This window comes from Phocoena sinus, chromosome 20 (assembly GCF_008692025.1).
Source record: "Phocoena sinus isolate mPhoSin1 chromosome 20, mPhoSin1.pri, whole genome shotgun sequence".
In the NCBI taxonomy this organism is placed as follows: Eukaryota; Metazoa; Chordata; class Mammalia; order Artiodactyla; family Phocoenidae; genus Phocoena; species Phocoena sinus.
In genome coordinates this window covers 9,200,337-9,220,463 of record NC_045782.1, presented here as the reverse complement: position 1 = coordinate 9,220,463, position 20,127 = coordinate 9,200,337, and the positions used below count along the sequence as shown (strand labels likewise).

The window sequence follows — 20,127 nt, the reverse complement described above, 5'->3', positions numbered from 1 at the left end:
CTTGAAACATTATATGTGAAAACAAACAAAAATAGCAACTACTCACCCACCACAGAGAATGATTAAATAATATATGGCACATCCATACTTTGGAATTCTCTACCCCTGCTAAATTCAGTGAAGTAAAACCTCTCAGGAAATAGCATAGATTGGATCAATGAGACACTGGAGAGTGAAAAAACAAGCTACTAATGACATGTAGTATCACATATATGCACATACACAGGAAACATCCTTATGTGTCAACTTGACTGGGGCGCAAGGTGCCCAGATATTTGGTCCAACATTATTCTGAGTGTGTCTGTGAGAGTGTTTTGGATGAGATGAACATTTGAATTGGGAAAGCAGATTGCCCTCCCTAATGCAGGTGGGCCTCACCCAATCAGCTGAAGCCAAGAAGGCTGGCTAGCCCTCTCATGAGTAAGGGAAAGGTCTTCCTGCCTGACCCTCTCCAAACTGGCACATGGAAACATTGGCTTTTCCTGGGTGTTGAGGCTTCAGACTCAGATGGGAACCTTGTGGCTCTTCAGCTCACCTGCAGAACTCAGGAGTTGTCAGCCTCCATAATCACATGAGCCAATATATCTCCTATTGGTACATATACATCCTATTGGTTCTGTTTCTTTGGAGACCCTTGACTAATACAATATCCATGAAAATTGTTAACTCTGCGGAGAAGTGGGAGGGTGAGAGGAGGAGACTCCCAGTGTGCCTGTGTGTGTGTGTTTGAAACATTTTTAACTACTAGTATATATTACTTTTGTAATAAAAATAAAACCAAAAAATCTAATTGATTACAGACTCTTTTAAGGTCAGTTTCAGAATGATCTTGGAAGGTGCAGTTTACCCACTGTGGAGACTGTTGGAGACACCATGTGCTGGAGACACGTCTAGGTCTATCTGGGGTCATACCAATCCTCCTTCTCTTAGCACACCTTTGTCACTGACCTTTGCCAGCCCAGTTTACAGTTCCCAGGCTGACAGTGGAGCAGGGGTGTTCCCTGGAACCTCTTCTGGAGGGGATGCCAACTGCAGGGAACCCCTCAGGGTGTGGGCAGACCCTCCAGCCCCAGCCCAGCCAGCTCCCCGCCCCCACCAGTGCCTTCCACGGGGCCTTCCTCTGTTTCAATCCTCTTCCCTCCCCTCCCTGACCCATGTCTTCAAGATTAGGTGTCAAGGACAGCCGTCTAGCACTTAAGCTTTCTCTCTTCCAGAACCTCTCCCTCCCTCTTCTTTGTACCCTACAGCTCCCAGTTCCAAATAACAAATCCACGCAGAGTTTCAAGTATCTGTCCTTTTCCTAATCCATTGAGGAGGCCAAAAATTATAATAGTAATTACAGTGACTTTCAGAAGGAGGCGGGATCTCAGTCTCCCCAAGGTCTGAGCTTCTTCAACCACCCCCTTCTATCTCTCCTCAACCCCTCCCCACGCCTCTGAGGACTCTCTTCTTCCTTTCCTCAAAATGCCCAGTGGAGGACTTGGAGGCAGGCAGGGTGCAGGTCAGAGGTCTGCTGGAGGTCAGAGGTCTGCTGGAGGTCAGGACACCTAGATGGTGATGTTCCGCTTTATCTCACACACCCAGCGTTTCACTTGCTGGCAGAAATCGTCGTTCCAGCGGCCGTCCCCCCGGATCTCAGCACAGTCCTCGCTGCCCCCCAGCTCGTGCCCCTGCCAGTCATCTGGCTGAGTGGCAGCCCAGTTCCTAGGAAAGCGGGACAGAGCTCAGCTCTGGATGCCCCCTCATCCCAGTAACCCTCATCCCCACCTCAGAAACGCATGGCCTTGGGCGGTTGAGGGAGCAGCAGCTGCAGCCTTGGAGTCTGGGAGTCTGGGGGGAAGATGGCTGGAGAATTTGGTCCCTGAGGGACGAGTGGGAGTGTACTGGGGGAAGAGACCAGATGGCCATCCCCAGGCCAAACTAACAGGGAGAGAGGAGGAGAAGCCACTTACTTATAGTTGTGCCTATAGTCTGTACCATCCACCCATCTCCAGGAGCCATCACTGTCAGTGAGGCCTATCCAGGTTTGAAAGGGGTTCGTGTGTTGTGCAATGAATTTCTGGAAAACAGGCAGGAGGGAAGTTTCTAGTCCCTTGTACTTCCATGCAGGCATCAGTTATGGTTCCCTCAGCCCTTCCCAGCCTGATCTGCTGCCACCTTGAAGCAGCAGCTCCCAACACTAGTTCCTTGCTTTTTCTTCTGCAACCATAGCTAGCATTTAGTGAATATTTACTGGGCTAAACCTTGCACTAAGTGCCTTACAAGGATTATTTAATTTAAATCTCATAAAGCCCTCTAAATTGGGCACCCTAATGATTCACACTTTACATGTGAGGTCAAGGAACTCACAGTAATCGTGGAACCCAGAGCATCAATCCAGTGCCTGAGCTCATGACCGCTGCCCCCTGACCTGGCCTCCCGTTTTATTCCTAACGCACGGCTGCTAGACTCAGATTCTAGGCTTCTCCTTGTCTTCTGCTCACAGCCTCAAACTCTTGGATCCTGGCCGCGGCCCCTGCCGCCCCCATGGGCCCCACTTACCCATTAAGGATCTCAGTTTCACCCACCTCTCACATACACTTATCTGCTCCTGCTTCTGTGTATAGCTGTCATTTCTGTTGTTTTCCAGGCCCCAGAGCTTCCAAGCTTGGACCCACTGCCCAGAGCCCTGTTATGACTTGGCTACATGGAGTCTGGCAGTCTGGATGAAAATAGGAAGATGCCCTATGTGCGAGGGGCAGCCCAGCCATCCAGCTGGCAAGGGCTGGGACACAAGTTGTCTTTGAGATAGCTTGCCAGGGTTCATTCACACCTCCTAGGACAACAGACATCCGAGAAGCTTTCTCTTATAGATATGGCCCTTTCTGGGAAGTTAAGTCCCCTGGTTTGGGAGGGCAGCAGAGGGAGGGTGTGATCACCTTGTTTTATGAAGGAAACAGGAGGATGGGTGACCAACATGCACGTGTAGCAGTTCTCTTTGACAGCATATGAAAGGTCTCCAACTGCATTTGGAGGAAAATTTCCTAATTCCACTCTCATGTCCTAGAGACCCAACTAAGATTGCAGTTAGTCACCTCATCTAAAGGCAGATACAGTAGCACCTTTGAATTCTAGAATCCTGCAAATAGGTCAACATCCTGCGCGTGAAGGGACAGCCCTCAGAGGCTGGTAGGGGTGCTCCCCAAAATCAAGGGAGTCAACTGAGCTGGAGGGAAAGTGACTGGAGACAAGATATTCTATTCGCTGCTGCCACCTGCCTCAGTGCCCTCTTCCCACCATCACAAGAAGCTGAATAACTGAACAAAGAATACAAATCATCAGTATCCAGCCCTCTGTGTTGAAGACTGAGGGGAAGAATGAAATACTGCCAAATGGTTGAAGAAGATAGTCCAGAAGAATGCATCTGCCCTGTTCACAAGTAAATAACAGGCAAGAAAGAATTCAGCCCATTCAAAGAAGTAGCACAGGGGAGTATCATCATGGAACTTGTGCAAAAATAAAGAGGATGGAAAGGAAGAGGAGGAAGAAAAAAGCACTGTGATATCAAAAGAGAGGTGAAAAATACGCTTTGTAAAGAAGGCATGTTTCAAAACATAAGAGGATACTGGAGAACAACTTACATCCTCAAAAAACATTGAAGAGGAGATGAACGACATAAAAATATGAAACAATATATCAAAGAAGAAAGATAACAATGAAAAGTAAAGGGAAGAAATTGAAGAGAAAATTTTGAAGTACATTAAAAACAAAAAACCCCAGCAATTCAGCAAAAAAAAAAGCCTGAAATACAAAAGATAGGCTTGAGAAAAGAACCCAGAATACAGAGGAAAAGAGAGAAAGATGGAAGTAAATAGCAATAAGATGATGGCTATGGGGGCAGACAATGGAGATCATTTTGGAAGATGTGCTCCAGAGGAAAAGAGAACAAATGGTCAAGAAAAAATTTTCAAACACAGGGCTTAAGAAAATCTTCCAAAATGTTAGAAAACCTAACTTTATGTGTTAAAAGGACTCTCCTGGCCTCAGAGTAAAAATACAGAGAGAATGAGCAACACTGAGATATATCTGGACGAGGTTAATGAAATTCAAAGACAGAAAAGACTCCAACTATTCGTGCAAACATTTAAGGAATGTGGGAGAGAAACGAACAAGGCATTATAAGCCTCAAAGTTGCTAAGAGACTAGTTCTTGATTGTTCTCAACAAAAAAAGAAATGAAAATTATGTGACATGATAAAGGTGAGAGCTAACACTACTGTATTAATCATATTGCAATATGTAAATGTATCAAACCAGCACGCTGTACACCTCAAGCTTACACAGTGTTAAATGTCAATGATATCTCAATTTTAAAAAAGAGAAAAGAGTGAGGCATGTGAAGGTGTGCTGGTTTCCTCATCTTTCATATGGAAAGTTATATAACCTCTTTTATTTTTTGAAGCCAATAAGTTTCAGCCCATCATTTAAAGTTATGACAGTAGGGCTTCCCTGGTGGCGCAGTGGTTGAGAGTCTGCCTGCTGATGCAGGGGATGCAGGTTCATGCCCCGGTCCAGGAAGATCCCGCGTGCCGCGGAGCCGCTGGGCCCGTGGGCCATGGCCGCTGGGCCTGCGCGTCCGGAGCCTGTGCTCCACGATGGGAGAGGCAGCAGCAGTGAGAGGCCCGCGTACCACAAAAATAAATAAATAAATAAAATAAAAAAATAAAGTTATGACAGTAATTACTAGTATAAATGAAATACAGGCTACATCTAGTCCAAAATAACACAGAGGAGAAAACAAAAATAATAAATCTCTGATAGCAAATGGCAGAAAACAAAAGCAGCATACAAAACAGAAAAAAAAAAGACTGAATTAAAGATACGTATTTTAAAATAAATGTAAGTGAGACAGCCCAGAGATAAACCCACACACCTACAGCCAATTAATCTACAACAAAGGAGGCAAGAAGATACAATGCAGAAAAGACAGTCACTTCAACAATTGGTGCTGGGAAAACTGGACAGCTACATGTAAATCAATGAAATTAGAACACTCCCCCACACCATATACAAAAATAAACTCAAAATGGTTTAAAAACCTATATATATTGGGACTTCCCTGGTGGTACAGTGGTTAAGAATCCTCCTGCCAATGCAGGGGACACGGGTTTGAGCCCTGGTCTGGGAAGACCCCACATGCCTCAGAGCAACTAAGCCCGTGTGCCACATCTACTGAGCCTGTGCTCTGGAGCCCGTGAGCCACAACTACTGAAGCCGGAGTGCCTAGAGCCCATGCTCTGCAACAAGAGAAGCCACTGCAATGAGAAGCCCACGCACTGCAACGAAGAGCAGCCCCCGCTTGCGGCAGCTAGAGAAAGCCCGTGCATGGCAACAGAGACCCAACACAGTCAAAAATAAATAAATAAATAAACTTATAAAAAAAAAACCTATATATGACATGTCACCATAAAACTCCTAGAAGAGAACATAGACAAAATATTCTTGGACATAAATTATAGCAATATTTTCTTAGATCAGTCTCTCAAGGCAAAAGAAATAAAAGCAAAAATAAATGGGATCTAATCAAACAAAAGCTTTTGCACAGCAAAAGAAACCCTTAACAAAAAAGACAGTCTATGGAAAGGGAGAAAATATTAGCAAATGATGCAGCTGACAAGGGGTTAATGTCCCCAATATAAAAACAGCTCATACAGCTCAATATCGAAAAAGCAAACAACTCAATAAAAAAAATGGGCAGAAAACCTAAATAGACATTTCTCCAAAGAAGACATACAGATGGCCAACAGGCACATGAAAAGATGCTCAGTATGGCTAATTATTAGAGGAATGCAAAACAAAACCGCAATGTGGTATTACTTCACACTGGTCAGAATGGCCATCATCAAAAAGTCTACAAACAATAGTGCTGGAGAAGGTGTGGAGAAAAGGGAACCCTCGTACCGTTGGTGGGAATGTAAGTTGGTGCAGCCATACGGAAAACACTATGGAGGTTCCTTAAGAAACTAAAAATAGAGCTACCATATGATCAAGCAATCCCACCCGTGGGTATATCCCGTGGGTATATATCTGGAAAAGACAAAAGTTCTAATTCGAAAAGATACCTGCACCCCAATGTTCATAGCAGCACTATTTACAATAGCCAAGACATGGAAGCGACCTAAGTGTCCACTGACAAATGACTGGCTTAAGAAGATGTGGTGTATGTATGTATGTATGTATATATATATGTATGTATATATATATATATATACATATATATATATATTACTCAGCCATAAAAAAAATTAAATATGCCATTTGCAGCAACATGGATGGACCTAGAGATTATCATACTAAGTCAGACAAAGACAAATATTATATATCACTTATGTGTGAATATAAAAAATAATACAAAGGAATCTATATACAAAACAGAAATAGACTCACAAACAGAAGACATAGAAAACAAACCTATAGTTACCAAAGGGGAAAGGGAGGCAGGGAGGGATAAATTAGGAGTATGGGGTTAACAGATACACACTACTATCCATAAAATAGATAAGCAATAAGGATTTACTGTATAGCACAGGGAACTGTATTCAATATCTTATAATAACCTAAAATACAACTATACACAACCTGTAGGAGAAATACCTTGAGCTTAGCTGAACAGTAGAGGAGCATCACACGGGTGGGGTCGGGGGGAGACCTTAAAAAATCTCAGTGCCCAGGATGAATCCAAAATTAACTAAATCAGAATCTTTGAGTGTAAGACCAGGTGTCAAGATGTTTTAAATTCCTCAAGAGATTACAATATACTGCGAAGGCTGAGAATGACTCATCTATGAGACTCAGAAAGGTTGGAAATAAAAGGATGGGCAAAGATACATGAAGCAAATGCAAACGAAATCAAGGACCAGTCTACTCATATCACATGAAGACAAATTCAAGGCAAAAAGCATTAAACAGGACACTGACATTCACTTCAAAATGATGAAGGTGGGGACTTCCTTGGTGGCACAGTGGATAGGACTCTGCGCTCCCAATGCCGGGAGCCCGGGTGTGACCCCTGGTCAGGGATCCCACATGCATGCCGCAACTAGGAGCCCGCCTGCTGCAACTAAGGAGCCCGAGAGCCACAACTAAGACCTGGTGCAACCAACCAAATAAATAAATTTTTTTTTTTTTTTTAATGATGAAGGTACAAACCCATCCACCATGAAGTTGTAGCCGGCATGAAATTTTGTGGACCAAATCACAGACTGCTGAAATCTTAGGTTGACCCACATGAAATTGATATTTTATAGGCCAATACTAATAGAATGTTGGCAATTTCAACCTGATTGGTAAAGCAAGATATGTTTGGAATCATTCTACCAAGCAGAATGTGTAGCAAGTTACTTAACCTCTCTGCTCTTTAGTTCCCTCATCTCTATGCCCCTCAAAGTGGGGATAACAAGAATGCCTACCCCATAGGGTTGTGAGGATTAAAGTAGATATATAAAAGTGCCTGGCCCATAGTAAGGACTCAGTAAATATTACCATTTACTTTTCCCAAAAATGCCCCACCCGTTCTAATGGGTTGGTTCTTCCCTGTGAACTTGCCATTTGGGGCTGTGGTCTGGTGATAGCATCAGGAAGGGAGCCCTGGGGTGCTGTGGAGGAACCCAGTAACCCACAGCGGTGAGTCTCTGGGAATCCCGCCCACTCTGTTCCGTTCACCCAAGGGACCATCACATGCCAAGGCCAGCACACAGCAAGCAGGGACTCTCAGTGGCTCCACTGTGTTCTCCACCCAAGTCCCGGCCCTTTAGTTCATCCTGCCACATATTCTGTCTCCTGACGTGCTCCTCATCACCTGGTCACCTGGCTCCTGTCCTTTGCCCCAGCTCCGGGCTGTAATCTCCCACCTCTTGGAATCAATGGCTTAGATTCCATCATGGATCTCCCAGATCTGGGCCAGACTTCTGCTTCTGGATTCTTCCTCAGGTTAGAAAAAATAACAAAACAAGCCTGACCCAGCCTCCCAGAGTTTGCATTCCCAAGGGTTCCTCCTGCCTTTGGGAAAGGTACGGTTTCACCTGTTCCTCTCTGGAGTTGATGACCACCAGGTGGGCGTCCTCCAGCTGGCAGTACTTCTCAGCCTCAGGCCAGGGCTTCCCCGAGCGAGAGAACCAGTAGCAGCTGCCTTCATAGTCCACCCAGTTCACAGGGCAGCACTCTGTGCCTGAAGGCATTGGGGGGCAGAGGGAGATGAGATTCAGCTGGATGGGACCGGCAGGAAGGACTGGAGACCCCCCCACACCCCGCCCCGTCCCTACCGTTGCTCTGGAGGAACGCCAGCTGACAAGCCAGCGTGCGCATATCCACCGGGAAGTGCTTCAGATGAAGCAGCAAAGTGGCATGATCTAGGGGCCAAAGTGATGACAATGGTGTGGGCAGTATGTGTGCCCACCTACCAGGACTCCAGCATTTGGCTGGGGAAACACAACACACACACACACACACTCAAGGGAGAGTCTCTGACCTGCTTTCAGGTCTTGCTGCTGTTTTTCCAGCTTGGCTTCCAGAGATGTCACCTTGTCACTGGCGCTGCCTCCTGAAAAAGAGGAAAGCTAAACTGTTTTCCCTCCGTTCCGCACCCCCAACATCCCTCTATCCTCACACCACTGGGCCACCTTTACCTTGACGTGGGTCGTTGCGTGCCCCGCCCACTGGTCTCCCCGACTCCGCCCACTCTAAACTGCGCAGGCCTGTCCACTGCTAAATCCTTCCGATGGATTCCCACTTTCTCAAAATAAAGTCTCACGAGTTAGCATGGCTTGCCTGCATGGCCCGGCCCCTACCCACCTCTCTGGCCCACACCTCCTGCCACACTGGACGCGTTCAGAGTCCCAGAATGTGCAGTGGTCTTCCTCATGCCCCCGTCATCACAGACTCTGCTCTCTACCTGGCTCTAACCTCCATCCTCCACTCTAACACCTACTCATCCTTCAGGGACCCTCGGCTCAGGAATCAGCATCCTTAGAAGCCTTGCCCAGCTTCTCCGGTTGGGTTATCTGCCCGCATCTGTGCACACCCTGCCCCCAGCACCCCGCAAACACTCCCCTATTGCAGATCCAGCACTGGGCACCCAGCACGGAGTCCAGCAAACCCATGCTGAAAAACCAGCTCCTTGACCATCCAGCCCATCCCAGTCCCTCCCCTAGGGGCACTCCCACTCACCATGGGAGCTTAGAGCCAGGATCTCCATCAAGGTGCTCGAGGAGAAGTTGCTGAAAGTTTCCTTTAGAGTCTGCAGCTCCACTTGCAGCTGTGCTCCTTGTCAGACAGAACAGGATGAAGTGGGCTGCACTGTGTTACATATCACTATCCATCTGACTGTCCCCTTCCCCACCCCAGCACTGCCCCCATCTCTTCCCCTATCGTGGCTCTCATTGCCCCCAGCACTGCCTGTATCGCCTCCCCCACTGCTGCCCCACCCCTGTGACCCTTACTTTGGGACCCCATCACACAGACGGCCACCAGCAGCAGGATGTTGAAGCCCAGGACAAGCAGACTGAGGCGGAGCTGGGAGCAGAGACGCTGCAGGACAAAGGGCTGGGGAGGAGGCGTCCCTGCAAGAGAAGGGGTGTCAGGACGAGGGGCATCGGAGGCAGGGGAGCTGGAAAGCCAGTGTCATTGAGCATCAGGGGAACAGAGCCTGAGGACGTACAGCCTTGGGGTGGGAGGGGGCGAGAGGAAGGTAGATGGGGGTGCTATTGGGGGAGTCAATGGGCTTTACCCCAGCGTTCATGCAGCGTGCACACACACACACATTTGTACACTCGCACCCACAGGAACTCATGCAAACATGCACACATGCACGTGATATTCACATCATCTGTGTGCACAGCCTTGATCTTGGACCTGGGGGTCCTAGAGGCTAGACCCTGTCTTAAAATTTGTCTGGGCCCCTCAGACAAATCCAAAACTGGGACAACTGCCCCCAATTCCACTGGGATCCTTAAGTCAGGGTCATTCCACCATGGACCACTCCCCAGGGGCCGCCACCCAAGCCCAGCGTCCCATCTCCCACCACTCAGGACCTCCTTGCCCTCTTCCCTCCGCCCTTGCCCCCCAGAAACCTCTGTTCCACCATAAACCTTCTGCCCTTAGCGCTCAATCATCTCACAGAAACCTCTCCGTCCCCCTGACCAAGCTGAGCCCTGACCCCCCACACACACACAAACACACACGCATTTTTCATTTCACTCATGCGTGCACACACTCTCCTTAGCACATTCTCACACACGCACTAAGATGCCCGTCCTCTCACACACTCTCGCACATACTGCAGCACACGTAACACACACACATTCTCACACACACGCTCTCACACTCGTGCACCCACATCTTCACACACGCAGAGCTGGCCCCTCCCCTCCTGCCAACTCTGCAGGCTTGGCAGTGGCTGTCCTTCCAGCCGTGGGCTCCTGCTTTTGTGTCTTCCTCCTGCAAACAGAACACTTCCTCTTCCCTGCCTTGGACCCTGAGCCCCCCCCCTCCACAACCAGGCACCCCCTCATCCACCCAGAACTCTTGACCCCTCACACCAAGGACTGTCACCTTCCTCCACGTCAGCCACACCCAGCCTTCCTCTTGACCCAGACAGGCATGTCTCTGACACCCCACTGCCCACTCCCCCCTCTCAGCATATCCTCCCCTTTTCCTCTCACCCCCAACAAGTCTTCCTCAATCCCCTGGGAGAGAAGCTCTCCCAGACCACAGTCTTCCCCACCCAGAGGGGACCCCATGGCTGAGCCCTGACTGCTCTCTCCAGCACCATCCACTCAGCGGGCCCCTGTCCTGCTTCCCAACCTGACCTATGACCTATAAACCCCTGACTCTGGGTCAGCTCAGCATTTATCTCTGCACCTCTACCATGAAACCAGACCCTCCACAGCTGATCAGCTGTGCCACCAACTGGCTCTGAGGTCACAGACAAGTCATTGAACCTCTGGGCGCCTCCGTTTTCTCATGTCCACTTAAATGAGGAATCTAAAAGAGTCAAACTCAGGAACTGAGGGTACAATGGTGGTTGCCAGGGGCTGGGGAAATGAGGAATTGCTGTTCAAGGGGTATAAAATTTGTCATGCAAGTTGAATAAGTTCCAGAGATCTGCCGTACAACATGGTGCCCGAGCTCACAATGGGCTGCTGGGCACTTAAAAATGTGTCAAGTGGGTACATCTCATATTAGGTGTTCTTACTGCGATTTTTAAAAATTGGGGTAAGAACAGTAGCTACCTGAATGGATTATTCTGAGAATGAAATTAAACATAGAAAGTGCTGCACAGGCAAGTTTGAAAGTAAAAAAAACGGGTCTAAACATGGACCCAGAGGGGCTCGATTTACCCTCCTCCCAGAAACAACCACAACAAAAGACAGATAGCTGTAAGACACAATATTTTTCGAGACACTGGGATTCAGGAAACAAAGGGCAATGATCCCTGTGGAGACAGGAAACAAACAAGGTGAGCCCTCTGATTGCCCCAGCCTCCTGCTGGGAAAAAGTTTTCAGGCCACAGGGCTGGGAGGGGAAATCCAATCAGAGCCCAGATGGAGCTGGAAGTCTGTGGAGACCAAAGGGGTCAGAATTCACAGGACAGAGGATCAGGGAAGAGAGCTGCAGAGAGAATCCCAGAGATCTGGGGAAGGTTTCCCTCAAGCAAGCAGCTGAGTACTGATCAACACATGCGTGTAAGGAAAACTACCCAAGGCCAGGAGAAAAACAATCCAAAAGCTTTAGGGAACAGTGCCTGGCAGGAATAGGGCCAAGAATAGTGCCTATTCCCACAAGCCAGACTGGAAATCTCAAAACCCACAGGGCACTCGGTAGAGTACCCAAGAAATTCCCAACCCACCTAACAAATTATAAAAGCAAACCCAAAAGGATCAAATTGACTCCAAGTTACTTAACCACATCCCAGAACAAAGCTCATGAATATTTAGAGGAATACAAATATATCCAGCACACAACGAGGTAAAATTCACAATGTCTGGCATCCAATCAAAGATTACCAGGCATACAAAGAAGCCAGAAAACACAACTCATAATGAGGAGGTTAATAAATCTACCAAAACCGATCCAGAACTGACACAGATGTTAAAATTAACAGACAACGACATTAAAAGTTATTGTAAAGTATTCAAAAATTAAGTTGGCTATCAAAGAAGATATTTAAAAGTCCCAAGTTGAACTTCTAGACATGAAAACTACAATGTCTGGAATGAAAAATACACTGGATAGAATTAGTGGTAGACATGCATAAGTAAAGATCAGTGAACTTAGAGACATAGCAATAATAACTATATAAAAAGAAACACCAAGAGAAAAAAGATTCCCACCCCTCCTTCCAAACTAGAAAGACCACCAGTGAGCTGTGGGATCACTAATATATGTGTAATTGGAGTCTTGATGGAAAGGGGAGATGGGGATGCAGAAAAATTTTTGGAGGAAATAATGGCCAATGTATTTCTAAATCTTCTGAAAACTATAGGCATATAAAAGGCTGGGGAAGAATGGAATGTGGTCCCTGGTAAGCAGGCGGCAGATGTCAGCTGTTGACTTAAAAAAAATGTTCTGAGTTCAGTTTTATTTGGGGCAAAATGAGGACTGCAGCCCGGGAGACAGATAACTCTGAGAAACTGCCCCGAGGAGGTGAGGGGAGGAGCCAGGATATATAGAGGTTTTGCAACAAAGGGCTGGTAGTTGGGAACATCAAAAGATTATCGTTAATTAAAGAAAACCAGATATCTCAAGTTAAGAGCTTTTCTATGTATGGGAAGATGCAAGGGTCTGGGCTCACTGAAATCATTCCTTTGATATGCACTTCAGCCATCTGGGGCCAGTATCATGTATTTTCACATCCTGAGTTTCCTCAAGGCTCACCGCAGGGAGTGGCTGCAGTCTGATGGCTGCTAGATGGCAGGTATTCTTTTCAGCCCCGAGTTCCCTCAGGGCTCACCAGCTCCCATTGGAGGGTTGCAATGTTGATGACTGTGACATCCTTTGTTTATTGATATGGCAGGAAATATTCCATTTATAAATATTCCATTTATCACAGCCCACATGAAGGCAGCAGAGGCTGCTGGAGAGAAAAGTATTGATGGTTGCAGCCGCTCGGTCTCACCCTGCAATGCTGTCCACCAGGTCTTTTTTGGGTGAGCCCTCTCTCCCACGAAATCCAAAACCTCTAGACTCTCTCCAAGCCTCCTGTTTAAACAATGAATCCTCTTGTCTTCAGAAGATTCAACAATATCCAAAATCATTTTTGAGTGTTCACTACATATCAGGCAACACGTGGGCCCCGGGGGTGCAGAGGGGAGTAGACAGATATGGCCTCTCCCCATGCAGCCTACTGCCTGGTGGAAAGGTCTGCCAGCCCGCTACCCCAGGAAAGGAGAAGTGTGGTGGGAATACCTGTCCTTCCTGCTGTTCCTGCCCTGCCCAGCTCCCACCCTCACCTGCAAGAGCACCTGCCCTCCCTTGGTCTGCCAGCCTCAGGACTGAGAGGTCCCTCCTCCCAGCCCAGGCTAACCAATCCTCCTCCCTGAGCTTCGAGTCCCAACCCCTCCTGGTCTCCACAGAGCTTCACTCCATCACCAGCACGAACACCTGACACCCCTCCCCCACCCCAGCTCCAGCCCTTCAGCCTAGAATTGCTCAGATCCTTCTCACCTGAAAACCTTCTCTCAGACACTTGGAGCATTCGGTCAAGATTTGCTAGAGAAGGATCCAGGCAGGGGGCTTGGGGTAAGTGGGAATCTTCCAGAATCTCTGTGCTCTTTCCCTCCAACACACACCTACCCACCCCCCCCCCACACACACAGACACACACACGGCACACGCTACCTAGGTTGGAAGGAAGAGGGGGTCCTTTCTTGGGGTCCTGGGGGTGGGGAAGGAGGTGACGTCAGGGGACAGTCCCTGGTCACAGAGTGAATGTGACAGAGACCTCGGAGGGACAGAGGGCGACCAGGAGCTAGACCAAGGTGGAGCGAAGCCCCAGACACCAGACACTTGCCTTTCCAGAATGGATCTTCTCTCCTGGGACTGCACCCGCGAGTGCCTGGGCCCTCACCTCTGCAAAACTGGTGGTCGTTCTCCTCAGAGCCCAGATGCTGGATGTCCTGAAAGTCCCTCGCCATGCTGGGTCCTGGGCTGTGGCTGGACCCGGGCTGGGGCTGGGGCTGAGCTCAGGCTTGATGCTGTGCTAAGATGCTAATTCAGGCGGAGGCTGACAGTAGGTCGAGGCAACTGTTTGGGTTGGATCTGAGGTTGGCGGGAAGTGTGGGGCTGAAATACAGCTGGGTCCCATCCTTCCTCAGGAGATGCTTGGGCCTTGACATGGCCGGGAGCCTCCCCTCCATACGTTCCAAATCACCCCACATCTTCCCATCAGCCCCCCACTCTCTCTGAACCAGGGTCTCTTTAATCCCAGACACCCCGGTCCCGCCTGCCTCCCAACCTCGGTTACCTGCTACAGGTTTGGAGGGCTGACTCTCCAGTCTCCCAGGCAGCCCAGGCCCCAGGGTGAAGGAGGGGCTTGAGCCAGAAGTGGAGCAGGTGGTGCTCACAGAGGAAAGGAGGGAAGGGGAGGGGGCCTGTCCAGGCCAGGGCCCTGAACCCGTGTGTCTGAGTGTCCAAGTGCTTCTAACCTGGCATCTCCTGCCCCTGGGACTTTGGACGGTAAACAGAAGTGGCTGGAACTCAGGCAAAGCGTGATGGGGGCGGGGGGCAGGACTGTCTCTGTCCCTCACAGAAAAGGGGTCTCTTTGGTCCGCTTTCCCCCCACAAGCAAGTCACCTCACTCCTCACGGCACATTTGGGAGGGGGCCAGGCCAGGAGGGGCCGGGGTGCAGTTGGCTCTTCCCCCTCTGCCCCTCCGCCCTTTCACTTCCCGCCTCTGAATTTCCCAGAATTGTTGGGCAGATATCCCTGACCAGGATCAGAGGGGTCGCTTCTGTGCTCTTGCCCAATCCGGCATCTGAGCCTAGGCGCACCCCGCCGCGTCCTGCTGCATCAGCCACCAGGCTCCCTGGCTCTGGGCCAGATGGCCTCACCCTCCAGGAGGGGGGTAAAGCCCCTCAGGGACCCAAAGTTCGAGGGAAGGAGGGAAGACCATCCCTTCAGAAGGCAGTGGGCAGGAGGGGTTCAACTTCATAAATAAACCCCTTCTGTGGCCCTGGCAACACAAACCTCGGTCCTCACACCCAGCCATGGGGCTGAATGATCCACAGACCTTTTCTCAGGTAACTCTCACTCCAGAAGGTGGGTCTTCTGCTGCTCCCACTTCACGGAGGAGGAAATAAAGCCTTGGGGAGATTAAGTGACTTGACCCGGGTGGAGGTGGGTAGGGAAATTGGGAGGCAAAACCGGATAATGAAGAAAAAAGGCATACCATCCGAGGGGGTCTTCACAGTCCTGTGACGAAGACGTGCCTCCATGAACGGAGAAGCGTGATTAACTCGCCGTCTACTCTCGCGCGAGCTTGCCGTCTACTCTCGCTCGAACTTGCCATCTACTCTCGCGCGACCTCGCCGTCTACTCTCGCGCGAACAATAGCTTGGGAAAGAAAACCCGGTTTTCGTCCCTGATTTTCTGACCCTCACCAAACTTAGCTGCAGGCTACGGGCAGAGTTCCTTTTATAAAGCTGCCTGTGTTTCCCCTTGTGCTGAAAAGGGTTTGGGACAGAGGTCTGTGCTTTTCTTGGGGTAACTTTCTGACACACAGGAAGTAGCCACACACTCCAATAGCCTGGCATTCCTGCGAAGCCACAGAACCAGTGGTGGCTGCTTTGCTTTTTGACTGTAACTCGCAGTAAGAGATACGTTTTACAGTGTGATCCAGAGCACACACGCATATTTGTAGGTTTTACTTTCTCCTGAATCCCCAGTGCCTGGCACATAGTAGGTTCTCAATGAGTATTTACTGAATGAATGAATGAATTTGTAGATATTAAGATGAATGTTTCATAAAACAATGCTTACCTTACTACTTGCATTCAAATTCATTACCAACTAAATTGAGTTTCCCAACTTGGGGTCACAACTCAAAGTTTGAAAAACACGACCATGAAGTCCCAGTCTTGGCAGGGATGTGGTTTTAGTTCCAAGATGCAGGCACAAGCTTAACAAATGGCTTGTTCTACTGAGTATCAAGGTTTACCAACTGCCATCCAGGGATGGGGGCATTCTCACCGGCCACGGACGTTTACTGAACTGATTCCAAGTTTCAGGGTACAACCCCCCACCCTGGCACTGGCGAGAGAGGACAGAGAAGACGTTTCTCTGCATCCTTCTCTTTCTCCCTATTTGAAAGTCAGCATTTCAATCTACCAAAAATTGACATATGCCTGGGCTGTTTCTGAGGTTTCCATATTGTCTCATTACTTTTTGTTGGTTTTCTGATTTTGGTTATGGAATCCTGTTTTATTTGGTTGATTTAGATTTTTTGTTTGTTTCGTTTCTGTACCTCAGGTGCAGGAAGTTAGGTTAGTGGTATTCCTGAATTCATGACACCCAGTCCTCCTGGAAGTCTGAGCAAGACCTTTCTCTTATTTTATTTTATTTTATTTTTTTTTTCTCTTATTTTATTGCTTTTCCTCCTGCATCCTGTTTCCCCACACCAATTCCTCGACTCTTCAGAGGCAGCCAAAAGCATGCGTTTGCAACTTGTTACAGTCTCCAAAGATGGCGGCCATCAAGTTCTCCCCCCACTGTCCATGCAGGTCACACCACCCATCCAGAGGTCGAGTCCATTTCCCCTCCCCTTGAATCTGGGCTGCCCGTGTGACTTGCCTCGACCAATAGAAAGTGCTCGAATTGACAATCTGTCAGTTCTGGACCCAGCCTTCAAGAGACCTGGAAGCTTCATTTTTCACTCTTGGAAGCCGGCCACCAGGCTGTAAGGAAGTCCAGCTATCCTGCTGGAGAGAGAGACCTAGTGGAGAGACCCGGGGGGTAAGACACAATATGGAGAGAGAGAGAACATGAAGGCGCACCAAGGCCCTCCACATGTGAACAAAGCCTTCTGGGAGCTTCCAGCCCAGCCCAGCCAACAGCTGAATGCATCCAAGTGTGTAACCCTAGCCAATGCCACATGGTCCATGTGGCCTAGGCCTGCTCAGATTTCTGACCCAGAGAATCCTGAGAAACAATAAATATACAATTGACCCTTGAATGATGCAGGGGTTAGGGGCACCGACCCTCCCCTGCAGTTGAAAATTCAAGTATAACTTCACCCCCTGTATCCCCGGTTCAGCATCTGCAGATGGTGTAACACATTTTTAGTGAAAAAAATCTGCATATAAGTGGAACCACGCAGTCCAAACCCGTCTTGTTCAAGGGTCAACTGTAGTTGTTTGTTTTAAGCCACTGAAGCTTTGGGTTGGTCTGTTATGTATCAATAGATAACTGAAATAATATATATTCTTAAATATGTATCCTTATCGAATATGTGGTATAGTTTGTGTGCCTATCTGTTTTTTAAAGTAGATACATGGAACTTTTATACATCTCATTTGTTCCTGATCTTTTTCACCCAAGAATAAATGTTTAAGATCTAACCATGTTGCTATTTGTACATCTGGTGTGTTGCTATGAACCACTGCACAATATTCAGTGGAGTGTACCCATCATAGTACATTTACCCGGTCCCCTAATGATGAACCCTAGATCGTCACCAACACCCAACTACCACAGTGAACACATCATGTCCCCACGTGGACCTAGGTGAGACTGCCTCTAGGGACTATAACCAAGAATGAAATTGCCAGGTCACAGAATATTCTCACACTTAATTTCATGCACACACGCACACATTATTTTTTTTTGCATCAATGAGATCCTAACCGCAATACCCTTTTTCAGTACAGTTTTTCTTCCTTTTCTTTCCTCGATTGCCTTATGCTTCTCTACTCAGTCCCCTCACTGCATCCTCCAGCCTTGCCTCTCCTGTGATAATATTAATCACCTAGAAATGGTCTTACTGTTTTATCTCTGCTATTAATGCTTCGTCAAGTTCCCATGTGGACCTAGGTGAGAATTTCCCTGTGAAATATACCCAGGAGTGAAAGTGGGAGGTCACAAAGGATTCTCTTGCTTAATTTCACTGAGTCCTGGCAGGCTCTACATTTTCCAGAATTGTTGTGCCCATTGACACTCCCACCACCAGGACATGAGGACTCCCTTTTTTGACTCATCCTTCTCAACACTTGATATCCAGCTTCTCAGTAGCTGCCAGCCTGATGCCATCTCACTGTTCTGGGTTGCATTTAGGGTTAATAGTGGGTCTGAACATTTCTTCATCCATTTTCTAGTCTTTCGGATTTCCCCTTGCACAGACTGCTTTTTTACATCCTTTATCCATTTTTCTATTGGGTTTCCTGAATTCACTTTGCTGATTTGCAGAATTTCTTGTATAGTCTTGATGCTCTTTCGGAAAACAAGAAAGGTCTTTTGAAAATAAAAAATATTATTGTTAAAGCCAAAAAAGTTAACAGAAGTTTTGGAAGATAAAAATTAGGAAATCTTTCAAAAAAAAAAAAAAGAACAAAAGGACAAAGTTTAATTTTTAATGAGAAAACAGCTAAGTTGGGGTATTTTTTTCCCCTGGCATCATGTTTCCATGTACATTTCCCAGTAAGGAAACTCTCTGGGCCTCCCTCCACACGTCCCTGCCCTCACTCACTCTCCTCAGGGGAGGAAGCCTGACGTACTGCCAGGACACTTAAGCCTGCCCCTGCAGAGAAAGCCTGCTTTGCCCAGCTCTGCCTGTGACTAGGTAAATATGTCTGCCTAATTCCTGGATGAAATATTAACAAGTCCTTTTTTTTTTTTTTTTTTGGCGGTACGCAGGCCTCTCACTGTTGTGGCCTCTCCCGTTGCGGAGCACAGGCTCTGGATGCGCAGGCTCAGCGGCCATGGCTCACGGGCCCAGCCGCTCCACAGCATGTGGGATCTTCCCAGACCGGGGCACGAACCCGCGTCCCTGGCATTGGCAGGCGGGCTCGCAACCACTGCGCCACCAGGGAAGCCCAACAAGTCCTTTTGATTTAAGGTTCTGAGCCAAATCCACCTTCACTGCTTATCAACAATAAAGCTATTATTGTATATTTATTATATAACAATAATAATAAAGAATTAGAATGGATTCCGCCTTTCAGCTGTTACATTCAACATTGGGAGACAGGATGATGCCTTCAGACTTCCAAGGGAAATTTTTTTCAACCTGGAATTGTAGGTGCAAATGATCATTGGCATGAGAAAGTAGAATAAAGAGCTTTCAGATGTGCCATGGCTCAGAATATTTATTTCCTATTTCTACTATGTTTGGAAGTACCATAGAAAGTGAGGAAATAATCCAAAAACAAGACACGTAAAAGAATATCTCAATATGGGACTTTTTGTTATTATTAAATAAAATCTTATTCAACTCTTTCTGTATTTCTGCCTACAGGTTGGCTATGTTTCGTATAATGCTAACTAATGAAATTCGAGAGGCTGGCCTTAAAAATGCAAGTCATTTTATAATAAACTTAAGAGATACAAGGAAGAGATGGAGACTCATTTTTCTTTCTTTTTTTTTTTTTTTTTTGAATACATTGAGTCTTCGTTGCAGCCCGCCAGCTTTCTCTAGTTGTGGCGAGCCAGAGCTACTCTTCATTGTGGTGCACGGGCTTCTCATTGCAGTGGCTTCTCTTGTTGCGGAGCACAGTCTCTAGGCACACGGGCTTCGGTAGTTGCAGCATGCGGGCTCAGTAGTTGTGGCTCACCGGCTCTAGAGTGCAGGCTCAGTAGTTGTGGCGCGGGCTTAGTTGCTCCGCGGCATATGGGATCTTCCCAGACCAGGGCTCCAAACCCATATCCCCTGCATTGGCAGGCGGATTCTTAACCACTGCACCACCAGCGAAGTCCTCTCATTTGATAGGCTGTACAGTGAGAATGATCACAAGCCTACCCATCTTGTTATCTTGTGAACTATGGAGACCAAGGTGGACTTTCATAATTCTTGTGGATGTATTCTATTCTCTGCAACATTAACTCTCTCTTTGGAAGGCTTAGGATTCCCAAAACTTTCCAAGAAATTGTTGCCATCACTGGT

At 47.7% G+C, this 20,127-nt stretch overlaps 1 protein-coding gene across 1 annotated transcript; it reads right to left on the bottom strand.

Annotated features, from left to right (window-relative positions):
• Nucleotides 1–1,445: 1,445 nt before the first annotated feature.
• On the bottom strand, nt 1,446–14,170 carry ASGR2 (asialoglycoprotein receptor 2). The gene is made up of 8 exons (XM_032617041.1): nt 14,104–14,170; nt 9,476–9,595; nt 9,204–9,299; nt 8,506–8,577; nt 8,300–8,386; nt 8,060–8,205; nt 1,953–2,059; nt 1,446–1,704 (listed from the first exon to the last, which is right to left on the bottom strand). Exons 1-8 carry the CDS (start codon nt 14,168–14,170, stop codon nt 1,548–1,550), a joined length of 852 nt encoding a protein of 283 aa, XP_032472932.1. The 3' UTR covers nt 1,446–1,547.
• Nucleotides 14,171–20,127: the final 5,957 nt, after the last annotated feature.